The sequence below is a fragment of the Podarcis vaucheri genome (genome assembly GCF_965113315.1).
Source record: "Podarcis vaucheri genome assembly, chromosome: 1".
NCBI lineage: Eukaryota > Metazoa > Chordata > Lepidosauria > Squamata > Lacertidae > Podarcis > Podarcis vaucheri.
Genome location: NC_138759.1, coordinates 137,084,638 through 137,097,213, shown reverse-complemented (window position 1 = coordinate 137,097,213; position 12,576 = coordinate 137,084,638). Strand labels below are relative to the sequence as shown.

Below are 12,576 nucleotides of genomic sequence, written 5' to 3'. Positions count from 1 at the left end.
CGAATACCAAATATGGAATTCTGTGAATTCCATATGCACATTCATTTTTTAAAGAAAATGCAAACTGGGTTTAAGTACCCAGTTAACGTTCCTGATGATCATAGATGGACACAAAGGTTTCTCCACCCTACAAGCCTGATCAGTTGATAGTTTTGGCATCATTCCCGAACAGGTTATCCCAACTCACGTAGGGGAAATATATGCGGGGAAGTTGGAGCAAGGCCTATGCACATCTGCACCACCTCTGACCTTTCAGAGTTGAGCAGGAAGGTCTGAAGGAAGTGTTCCTATGCCTCCCCGCCATCAGAAACCCTGCATTGCTCACACAAGTAGATTTAAGAAACCTTCTTCTGGCCTTCCCACACAACATGGAACAGTTGAAGGTGGGACAGGCAGGGTCAGCCCTTGCGGGGACATTGTGGCAAGCACAGTGTTTGCAGCCCCACAACCTCCACACAAGTTGAGATACCCTGTTCAGAAAAACAAGGCCTGGGTTTGGGGGTTATTAAACACCATGCAAGCCATTCCTTGGTTTTCCTCTGGTTCACTCTTCTCTAAAATTCATTCCTTTGGAATTTCAGTTATTTCTAGGTTTAATCATTGAACTGGAGCATGCCTGGTTTGCTACAGCTTTCAGTCCCTTAATCTTGTGCATCTTCCACTGATGTGCATTCCCACCCCCTCCAACCACAAACCATGCAGTATACCATAAGCCTCACATGAATATACAGCATACAAATGATGGCAACAGAATTTTTGCTAATCCTCCAGAATGGTGCAATTCAGAAGCCTGCACTCCAAACCGAAATACAGCTAATAAAGTTGGCTAATTACATTTTCAATTGCTATATAAAGGGCATCCTGATCAAATTTGCAGATGACACCAAACTGGGAGGGGTGGCTAACACCCCAGAGGACAGGATCACACTTCAAAACAACCTTGACAGATTAGAGAACTGGGCTAAAACAAACAAGATGAACTTTAACAGGGAGAAATGTAAAGTATTGCACTTGGGCAAAAAAAATGAGAGGCACAAATACAAGATGGGTGACACCTGGCTTGAGAGCAGTACATGTGAAAAGGATCTAGGAGTCTTGGTTGACCACAAACTTGACATGAGCCAACAGTGTGACGTGGCAGCTAAAAAAGCCAATGCAATTCTGGGCTGTATCAATAGGAGTATAGCATCTAGATCAAGGGAAGTAATAGTGCCACTGTATTCTGCTCTGGTCAGACCTCACCTGGAGTACTGTGTCCAGTTCTGGGCACCACAGTTCAAGAAGGACACTGACAAACTGGAACGTGTCCAGAGGAGGGCAACCAAAATGGTCAAAGGCCTGGAAACGATGCCTTATGAGGAACGGCTAAGGGAGCTGGGCATGTTTAGCCTGGAGAAGAGGAGGTTAAGGGGTGATATGATAGCCATGTTCCAATATATAAAAGGATGTCACATAGAGGAGGGAGAAAGGTTGTTTTCTGCTGCTCCAGAGAAGCGGACACGGAGCAATGGATCCAAACTACAAGAAAGAAGATTCCACCTAAACATTAGGAAGAACTTCCTGACAGTAAGAGCTGTTCGACAGTGGAATTTGCTGCCAAGGAGTGTGGTGGAGTCTCCTACTTTGGAGGTCTTTAAGCAGAGGCTTGACAACCATATGTCAGGAGTGCTCTGATGGTGTTTCCTGCTTGGCAGGGGGTTGGACTCGATGGCCCTTGTGGTCTCTTCCAACTCTATGATTCTATGATTCTATAAAATGGAAACAAAGTATTTACAGTGTGTGAATCAAAAAGCTTACGTTACCTCAACAGAAGCGATGTGGAGCAAAGTCTCCCCTTTATGGTTTCTCTTGGCTGGCAGGCTATTGGGAGATTTCCTGGAGAAAGACTCAGTTAGCTGTGCCTCTTTTTGATAAGCAGTATTGGACAGATGTGCTGCTTTGGAAGTTTTCTGGTTACATGCATCCTCAGAGTTTCTCATTGTTGGTGAAGAGCTAGCAGATGGTGTAGATGGATAACACCTTATACAGTCAATGGTGGGCAAAAAATCCCCAAGGGAATCTTTGGGTGATGGCCTTGGGGACACCTTCAGCAGTGCTAAACTTCCAGGGGTGCTATGCTCTTTCCTGCTGGGCTGTTTGTGTAAAGGAGTAGGCAATCTGCTTTGTTGCCTTCTACGTTTTAGTGGAGCCATTTCCCCTCTATAGAGGAGGCACTCTTCAGAACTCAAGTTCTCCTCCACAACACCACATGAACAAGACAAGTTATCCCTGCTGCTCTTTTCTGTAAGTTTCACAATGGCATCCACACTGACTTCACTCTCACCCTGTGCAAGCTCTGCCCTCATTACAGACTTGTGCTCCAATGTGCTTTTGGGGTCTGGACTGGGGATATCCAATGACTGACTGCAAAACACCACCTTTGCTTCGCTTGTGCTCTCTTCATCATGTCCACTGGTCTTTTTCTGTCTTTCTTTGAGCAATCTCAGTTGGCTGTTGATGTCTGTTAAAGTCTTTTTCCTCAGCTTTTTCAGATTGGGGTTCTTTTGCTCTTTAAAAGGCTCTTGAGTGGGGGAGAGACTAAAATCGTGAGTGGAAGCTGGGGCATGAGACTGGCCATCCTGGCCCTTCACAGCCTGTTCTGTCTTCTCTGGTCTCTTTTGCATGGTCAATTTCTTGCTCTTCCTACGAGGACTGAAGTCCTCTTTTAGTTGCTGCTTCTTACTTCCTGTCTCACAAACTACATCTCCAGGGTCAGACAGGTTCTCTCCTGAACCTAGCAAAGGAAGTTGGAATAAGTAAAACAAAAAACAAAAAAACCGTTATAACACTGTGTGTGGCCTGTTTAAACTCAAAATAATCTGGAACACTAAGGTATAGTTTTCAATGAGGTGACAAACTAGTGATTGGGCTGTCCCACTTCAGACTGCAGATGGAAAGCTTTATTAATTCTGAAATTCTCTTCCATCTATCCATCTATGGTTTACTGGTTTTCCATCTGCAATAAATTTCTTCATTTTTTCAAACCATGGTTTGTTATTCTGGTAGGCTAGCGAGTTGCAACAATGATTTCAGACAGTCAATTCAGACACCAAACCAATCACAATTAAGATTCCTTTGTGGACCTTGTACAAAAAGTTGGCACAATTCACCCATGCAAACAAGGTCAATTCAAATGCAACACTAAAACCATACATAGTTCAGTCACACACTGCCATCCCACCCTAATACTCTGCTTAATTGCTTGCTCCCTGGTTATAATAATAATTTATTATTTATACCCCGCCCATCTGGCTGAGTTTCCCGAGTCAATTTGGTTCACAACAAACCATAGTTTTGCATTACATTTGAACCATCAAACTCTGGTGAGTGATCGCCCTCCAAACCAAGAGAAGGAGCCTTAGCTCAGTAGCACAGTATATGCTGTGCATATAGAAGGTTTCAAGTCCAATTTCTGGCAATTCCAGGGAGAGGAAGGAAAGACCTACGGAGAGATGCTCTCAATCGGTACAGACAAGTCTGAGCTATATGGACCAATAGTCTAACTCTGTATAAAGCAGCTTCAAATATTCAACACACAAGCCAACGGTTTGTGCCTGAAGTGAAAAGCCATGTTTTCGCATTATGCCTCTGAACTGACCCGCTGTCACTCTTATTCCAAGAGGATCCATAAGCTGACTCAAGATGGACACAAAATGTAGAAAGCTTGCAACTAAATGTGCCACTATAGGGAACTTGTCCCGTCGCCCCACATCATAATTTTAAGAAATCATGCACTACATATAAATGAATCTTGATATAGAGTATTTTTAAAAAGGATCAAGACATATCCTTTCTTCTAAGGCAGATTTTAGCTGCTTAACATTCTGGGAACAGGGACGTGCAAATCAAAATGTGTAATACTAAAAAATGATAGCCCTTTGAGACTAAATACAGTTAACATTACTTCTACCTCACAGCATTAAAATTCCAGTTGTATTTTTCTTTTTTAGAATATAATGGGTTTTTAACCCTCTCATGAAACCAGAGGCACAGACTGCATAACTGCTCCTGCAGTGGGAGAGATAAAAACCCATGTTACCATAATACAAATGAAAAATTGCAGAGAAAATTAACAGAGCACAGGGCATTACAACTGCAACTTTCCTGAGCTCTTACAGGAATTTCTTTAATATGATGGACTGAATGCAAATCTCATTCTTCTCCAATTACTGCACTGGCTGAGAGGATGTTGCACCAATCAGTCACTGCCTACTCCAAGAAGAAGAAAAATAACCTCAGGTGATGATGGCCAATTAATAAAGAAATCTAAGTACCTCAGTGGTATACCAAGGCTAGTCCATTAAAGCACAAATCCTACACAGCTAGCCTGAAGCCACAGGACAGAACAAAAAGAAGTGCCGGAAACAAGGCATTCTTTTTCTTCACCAGGAAGCTTTCCATCCAAATAAAATCTTAGATCTAATTTTAGTTGAACAATAGCATCTACACGCTTTGATTGCCAACAGATTGGGGAAGAATACACTCTGCAGATGATATTTACTCCTATCTTCTTCTCTGTTTACACTTCAACAAGATTAATTGCAAAATATTTACCTTGATATAAATATTCACATTCATGAAGCAGGAGAGAAATAAAAAAGCTCAGGGAAGGAAGGAAAAACTGCTACTGCAGACATACCAGCTCAGCTTTGTACGTGATTATAAGCAGGGCTTTCAACAATTCCACAAATGAAGGAAGCAAGCAGAGAAGTTGGATACCAGTCATAGAACGTAGGAAGCATCTTCAAGATTTTAACTGCATATTCATTTATTCTACAATAGGTTTATACATTTTGTTACAGGTGCACTGGCTCAGTTTTGACACTACGCCAAGCTTTAGCTAAAGAAGCCCAAGGATGAAGTCTTATAATACTTTCCTGAGACCAAGCCCCAGTGAATACAATGGGTATTCATTGGATAGCACCTGTGACTATGGTTTGGTGCAACAGCCAAATTGGCAATCCCTAGGCTACAGCCAGCTGCACTATACAATACTTAAAGCCACTGCTCTGCCTCCAGAGGCTGCTGAACAACAGCAAGAGGATGTTTATGAGGCTGAGAATTTTTTTGTGTTTATAATATTATAATAAAGTACTCTGAACATTTTAATAAAACAGAAAGTTAGCTATAAAAGTGCCTTGGTGGGGAGAAGCAAAAAAACAACAACACAAAAGCAATTCTAAACCGTGGTATGCCTACAATGCACTTGAAAATGCAAGCTACAAGGTCTAACCTATGGTTAGCATAGGCCATAGTCTGCTGCAATGAATGAATCCAGATATTTCAAATGGGCAGAAGAGCAGAACACTAAAAAGGAATAAAATAAAAGTAATTACACAAGGTTCAAGAGATGGAACACTCTCTCTGAAAATCTCTTACGTATATTATTAAATCCACCTACAGACACGCATAGATGTCTACAGACCACATAATTTTATTATTGTTAGTCACTTTTGACTGGCTAACCTCCCAACCCCAAGAAAAAACTGACACCCCCCCATGGATTCAAAATTTCTGGCAATTTTGGTGTGCTTTTTCAGCATTCTAAAATGCTCACAGGTGGAAAAGAATGCAGTATGCCATTCTTTAAAAGAATACTTCAACTAGATGATCTGATCAAGCAAGATAATTTTTATCTTCTTCAAAGGTTCTACTAAGATTACGATTTACTGCAATACCTAAAGAAAGTAGTGCAATTTAACAAACAAAATGGGGTGGGGGGAAGAGAATGAATCTTTTCCTGTCTTCTTACGCTGCTGAAGACCACCCTCTGAAGCCCATTCCGCTTCCGCCTCCCCGCTCCAATCAGGTTGATACTAACCTAGCTGGGAGAAAATGTCCGGAGGAAAAACAAGAGACCAGGAAAGAGGGCTCTGAATGCCTAAGCACCCCTTCACTATTTTAAGATTTAATCTCCACTCTGTACTTTAGACGTATGGAACAGAGATGAGTTTGAAATACCTATGTTTAGTTTGAGCTTCACCCCCACATAGAAGGGTGGTGCCTATCAACTTGAAAGTAAGCAATTGGGCCCTTCAATATGCATTCCAACTGTGTATGCATTTAATGGATTCTAAATTCACGACTAAACCCACTACATTTAGTCAAGACTCATTTCTAGCATTTATTCATCAAGAGACTTGAAGAACTGGGCACAAACATACCAATCTTAATATAGTACAGGATTGTTTTACAAAGAAAACACAACTACATGATACTGCTACGCTGCATATTAGCCATATACAGTCATACCTTGTATCCTGAACATCTTGCGAGTTGAACGTTTTGGCAACTGAACGCTGGAAACCCGGAAGTGAGTGTTCTGGTTTGCGAACGTTCTTTGGAACCTGAACTTCCTGCAGCCAATCAGAAGCTGCACCTTGGTTTCCGAACATTTTGGAAGAAAAACGGACTTCTGGAACAGATTCCATTCAACTTCTGAGCTAGTGTGGTGTAGTGGTTAAGAGCGGTAGTCACATAATCTGGGAAACCGGGTTCGTGTCTCCGCTCCTCCACATGCAGCTGCTGGGTGACCTTGGGCCAGTCACACTTCTGTGAAGTCTCTCAGCCCCACTCACCTCACAGAGTGTTTGTTGTGGGGGAGGAAGGGGAAGGAGAATGTTAGCCGCTTTGAGACTCCTGAAGGGGAGTGAAAGGCGGGATATCAAATCCAAACTCTTCTTCTTCTTCTTCTACCACTGTATTTAATATATAGTTGCATACAATGGTACAGGAATAATATCTACCCAAACTGAAGTAGAATTATTTTCTACAAGATGAACCAAGGTTCCTTGTGCTCTCAGTTGATACAGCCCTTAAGGATACTTCCGAGGAGATAAAATTTGAGATCAAAAAAGATTTATAGCTATAGTGCTGCCTAACCACGGTTTTCCTGTAATGCACTAACAAGCTATAGAGGAAAAAGCAGCAATTAGAAAATCTAGTTTAACTATCATTAATCTGTATCAAAAGAATATAATGATGCACATTGCGTGCTGCTGAAATTATTCTCTATTATGAGTTTTCAGAACAGAAGTTGAGAAATCTCTTTGACAAACTAGTCTCTTATTAAAAACCAAAGGGAAGTGCTTTGATACCATCTGCACAACATTAGCACCTTCATGACAGAATGATTAGTTCGTATGTTAAGCATTCAGCTCTAGGGGAATAAAAATTATGAGGATTTTCCAACTTATTCAAACACTTGTTTTGAGCCATTATGAAAACTCTTATCATACACATGCAACACCATGCAATCCATAACAGAAAAGGGGTCAAAATCACCACCTCTGCATAACAGCCAAATTGGGACACACACACCTCCGCAATGTCCAATTTGTTGCCCTGTACACCTGGTCCAGCATGTGTTTAAAAGCACATGGCCAGCACCTGCATGCTTTAAAAAGAAAATAGCTTTCCTTTTAGCTCTTCAGTGAAAGTAAAACTATGTTATGAAGAATATGGTAGAATCATCTATAAGCAGTGGTCAGGAAAGATTACAGCAGACAACTGCGTCTCTTTAAAGTACACTGAGCCAAGAAAAAAAAAGTCTGCTAAAGTAGTTGGGAAGTTCATTTTTGAAAAAAGCATTACTGTAAATCAGAGTTCTTTATCTCCAGTATGCCACATACTATGTCCCTCAATTGAACAAGTTCTTCCTAATTACCCACCTTAATTACAGTAATTATACACTTTAGAGTAAATGCAGGTAATAAGGTTCACTTGGAAAGGATGCTGTCAAAGACAGTGGAACGAAAAGCCTCGCTCCTCTCGGGGATGACAAAGCCGATAATGACAATAATTTAGGAGGGCTGTTTACCTTCTCCCATGCATTTAGGGAGGGGAGGAAGACTTGAGCACATAGAAAAGAGGAGGAGAACAGAGTCAAATGAAAATTGCTAGTGATGATCACAGCTCACAGGCAACGTATAGGGAAATGCCTTTCAACAATGGCCTGAAGAGCTTGCTGTGCCAGCTACCTCTTAAAGTCCCACACCTCACTTCTGTCCCCAATTTGTTCACAAGATTAAGAGTTAAAAATGGAAAGCAAGAAAAACATAGCCCCTGGATAGTTAGGGGCTCTTTTCCCTTTTGAATTTATAATCTTTGATTTGACACCCTCCCACTTCTTACAAAGAAAAAAGTTATGTGGCACCTTAAAGACTAACATCAACATTATGGCATGACCTTTTGTGGATGGGAATCTACCTCACTAGACACATGGAATGATCTCCTCAGAGAGCAGGTATAGTGATATTTTCAGATGACACAAGTATGGAGAAAAAAACAGATCAGATGAAAATGAAAAGTGACAATTATGTTAAGGTGAAACAAACCCAGTAACCATTCACAACAGTAACTGATAAACTGAATATCCTAGCATTTGTAAGGTAATTAAACCCTGCTGTGTGATAGGACGCCATTATCATGATTAAAGCCACAGATGATAGAACCAAACTTATTGCTAAGCAGGGTGGATTTGATTTAAATCAAATCAATTTAAATCACGATTTAAACCACTAGTCAGTAAGACTTGTTTTAAATCATTTTTTTACAGAAAGACTCATTCTTGCTGGTATAATCTTAATATTTACAACCAGATGAAGGTTTTATTTTCGGAATAATAATTGTTTAGAGTAGTTTCTACAGTTATATAAAAAATTACTGATTTGGTTATACTATTAGAAATACATAGATAATTATGAAATTATTGTAAGGTTTAATAAGTTAACTGTTTATAGGGGCTATATCTCCCAGCAGCTCTGGCTTTGGAGAGACTGGCCTTCCTTTTTCCGGGGGGGGGGGGGGGAGAAACAGCAGAAAGAGCAGGCCGAGGAGAACCAGGCTGGTGGAAAGCTGGAAAAGGGGACTCAAGGACTGGAGCAGAGAACTTCAGGGATTCCTGCTGCAGGACTGACGTTCCAGGTAGAGACTTTATTGTTTGGAGAATGTCAGGCGAGCCCTGGGAAGAAGGGCCTGGAACCAGTGAACTCTTATTAGTTGACTGGCAAGCACTTCAAGGTCTTGCCAAGTTCTTAAAGATCCCAGTTACTATTTCCTCCTCCAAAAACACCCCTTTGGATTTGCTTCTACATTCAGGTGCCTATTCTGTACAGTTAAGTGTGAGTGCAGTTGTTGGGACCCAGTGGGAATGGGAAGAGGTTGCCAGCCCTGAAGTGCCTTCAGCACTTGCCTCAAGTCTGAGTTGCACAGACATGCAACTGACTTGCACAATTATTACACAAAGATCCCAAGACTTGTGGAGTATTCTGTTCACAAGGTTGCACTTTCATTTTTACTGCTTCACACTTAGCTACTTGCGCAGATCTATTCCACTCCAAACCATTTATTCATTGATCCTTTTGGAACTTAGCATTTAAGAGGCAAGGGGTTGATTTTGTGTATATAAATTTGCAAAGGAACAATGGGATTAAGGCTTTTTCCTCAACCCTGTATGCTTATAACATTGAAACAGTATGCTTATAACAGTTAAGTGATAAAGGAACAGCACTTGGAACCATTATTCAAGTGTTGTTTGCTGCTCTGATCAAAATCTGACACCCCCACATGCCCCTGCCTTAAAGCAATAAAGGGAAATTCAATCATGGATCTGCCATATCACATCTGTTTTGACCCCTAAAAGGCAAAGCATTGTTTCCTAAAGTCTAGTTTGGTTCAATTCTGCGAGACAAAGGATCCACAATTGATATGCAGACACTGTTGCAGGTTTCCCATGAGTCACTGCATTGGCAAGACAGAGATTTCAATATGTCAGCAAAAACCCCGAGTAAAGATTATGACAAAACAAACCCCTTCTTTGCTAAAGCAGCAGCACTGTGGTTCAATACTAGCTCATCAGGAAAGGCATTTAAGTCTTCCCTAGTCTGAATTTAATTACATGTAAATTAAAAAGAATCTTCCTTTTTCAATTACTTAATTAACATATTTTGATTGTCACTTGAAGATGGTTTCGTTAACACTTGCCTTCTAAGATTTAATTTTCAAATTGCCTACTAGTCATCTTAAGAAGGTAACATCCAAATATACATGAGATACTATACAAAACAGTTGCATTGAAGGAGTTTTCCTTTAATTTTATTTAAATTTGTAACATGTGAACCTTTATATTAGCAGACTGCTAGCATTTTTTTCAATCTAGAAGAATGAACCAGCGGACAGTTATATTTTTTACTCAAGAAAAAAGAAGCTAATAAAAGGGTCTACCATGCAATCTGATAACAAAAGGGGTGGATGTGATTCAGTCTTATGTCCGGAATTACACTTTCAACATAAGCAAATCTGCAAGTAATAGTTGCTCTTTAAAGAAAAAATAGTGGAGATCGGTTGGCTCCAATCTGCACTCACCATGAACTGGTTCTGACAATTTATATGAGTCTTCATAAAACCATGGTATAACACTTTGCATCACTGGCGTCAGTGCAAAGCTTCTGGTTTCTATTAAGCCATTGTTCCATTATGTTCAAACCAAGGAACTCTACCTGAATGCTGGTTAAGAGCAGAAAGCCTTGAGATTAAAATGTTCTCCTGTTGGTTTTAAAATGCTATCTTTTCTGATGCCAGATTTGTATTTTCTTCCTTTGCATAGAAACCAAACTATTTTCAAGCATAGAAAGCAGAAGGGCACATATCACACTGGAAAATGAGGAAGTGAACAAGGACCCAAACCTTGGGCCTGATATCCTGTCCCCATGTCCATCCTGACAACATTACAGGACTGAAGAACTTCGGTCACTTGCATCCGCTCAGCTGGACTCTGATACACAGAAACTCTCATTTCTGATGAAACTGATTAACAAAGCTACTATTCTAGCCATTTTAAAATCTGGAATGGCTAGCCTGTGGCTGTTCAGACACCAGTGGACTACAGCTTCCACAACCCCCAATGACTGGCCTTGCTTTTTTTTATGGCTGAAGAGCTACACAATTAGCCACTTCCATTGAAAATAATATCCAAACCAACACTTGGTGCACTCTGCAAGTGCGGAGATCAATAGCAGGGTGGTGCAGCAGCACTCATCTGGCATCTGGTGGCCTGTATTGCCATTGCGCATGGTGACAGATAAGGACAAGGCGGCAAGGCTGCCACAATGCGAACATGCTCAGGGCAAGGAAGTGCTACACTGGCTAGCAAAGAGCACAGCAATGATGTTTTTGCCAGAATTTGAATTAATCTCCCCATGTCAATGTAGGTACACTCCTTTCTACCTCAATTAGCATGAGAGTGACTTAGTTAAGGCCACACACTGAGTTTGGTGGGCAAATGAAGGGGGAATTTACCAAATACAAATGCCAGTTATCCAATGTGAATGCAACAGTAATGAACGTCTGTGATCTTAGAAGCTGCATCAGAATGTTTGGATGGGAGCTGTAGTTCAAAGCATCTGGAAAGCGCTAACCTGGGGAACAATCCTCTAGCATTAAAGAGCACTGAACGAACTGAATTCAATACAGTGGTGCCCCGCAAGACGATCGCCTCGCAAGACGGAAAACCCGCTAGACGAAAGGGTTTTCCGTTTTGGAGGCGCTTCGCAAAACGAATTTCCCTATGGGCTTCCTTTGCAAGACGAAAGCCCATAGGGAAATCTCCGGGACAGCGGGGAAGCGCAGCGCGTCTTCCCCACTGTCCTCGGACCTCCTCCGAAGGCTGGCGGTGGGGCGGAAAGCCCTTCTCCCCGAGCCAGCCTTCGGAAGGCTGCTCCGAAGGCTGGCGGTGGGGCGGAAAGCCCTTCTCCCCGCGCCAGCCTTCGGAAGGCTCCTCCAAAGGCTGGCGGTGGGGAGAAAAGCCCTTCTCCCCGCGCCAGCCTTCGGAAGGCTCCTCCGAAGGCTGGCGGTGTGGAGAAAAGCCCTTCTCCCCGCGCCAGCCTTCGGAAGGCTGCTCCGAAGGCTGGCGGTGGGGCGGAAAGCCCTTCTCCCCGCGCCAGCCTTCGGAAGGCTCCTCCGAAGGCTGGCGGTGGGGAGAAAAGCCCTTCTCCCCGCGCCAGCCTTCGGAAGGCTCCTCCGAAGGCTGGCGGTGGGGCGGAAAGCACTTCTCCCCGCGCCAGCCTTCGGAAGGCTGCTCCGAAGGCTGGCGGTGGGGCGGAAAGCCCTTCTCCCCGCGCCAGCCTTCGGAAGGCTCCTCCAAAGGCTGGCGGTGGGGAGGAAAGCACTTCTCCCCGCGCCAGCCTTCGGAAGGCTGCTCCGAAGGCTGGCGGTGGGGCGGAAAGCACTTCTCCCCGCGCCAGCCTTCGGAAGGCTGCTCCGAAGGCTGGCGGTGGGGAGAAAAGCACTTCTCCCCGCGCCAGCCTTCGGAAGGCTCCTCCGAAGGCTGGCGGTGTGGAGAAAAGCCCTTCTCCCCGCGCCAGCCTTCGGAAGGCTCCTCCGAAGGCTGGCGGTGGGGAGGAAAGCACTTCTCCCCGCGCGAGCCTTCGGAAGGCTCCTCCGAAGGCTGGCGGTGGGGAGGAAAGCACTTCTCCCCGCGCCAGCCTTCGGAAGGCTCCTCCGAAGGCTGGCGGTGGGGAGGAAAGCACTTCTCCCCGC

The 12,576-nt window shown here is 43.1% G+C and overlaps 1 protein-coding gene across 2 annotated transcripts in view; it reads right to left on the bottom strand.

Annotated features, from left to right (window-relative positions):
- BARD1 (BRCA1 associated RING domain 1) overlaps positions 1-12,576 on the bottom strand; it is a 65,772-nt gene that overhangs the window by 37,122 nt on the left and 16,074 nt on the right. For both annotated transcript variants that reach the window (XM_082228105.1, XM_082228106.1), the window contains one exon: positions 1,803-2,773. In XM_082228105.1, the coding sequence (XP_082084231.1) occupies positions 1,803-2,773 (971 nt within the window). The remainder of the gene's footprint in view (positions 1-1,802; positions 2,774-12,576) is intronic.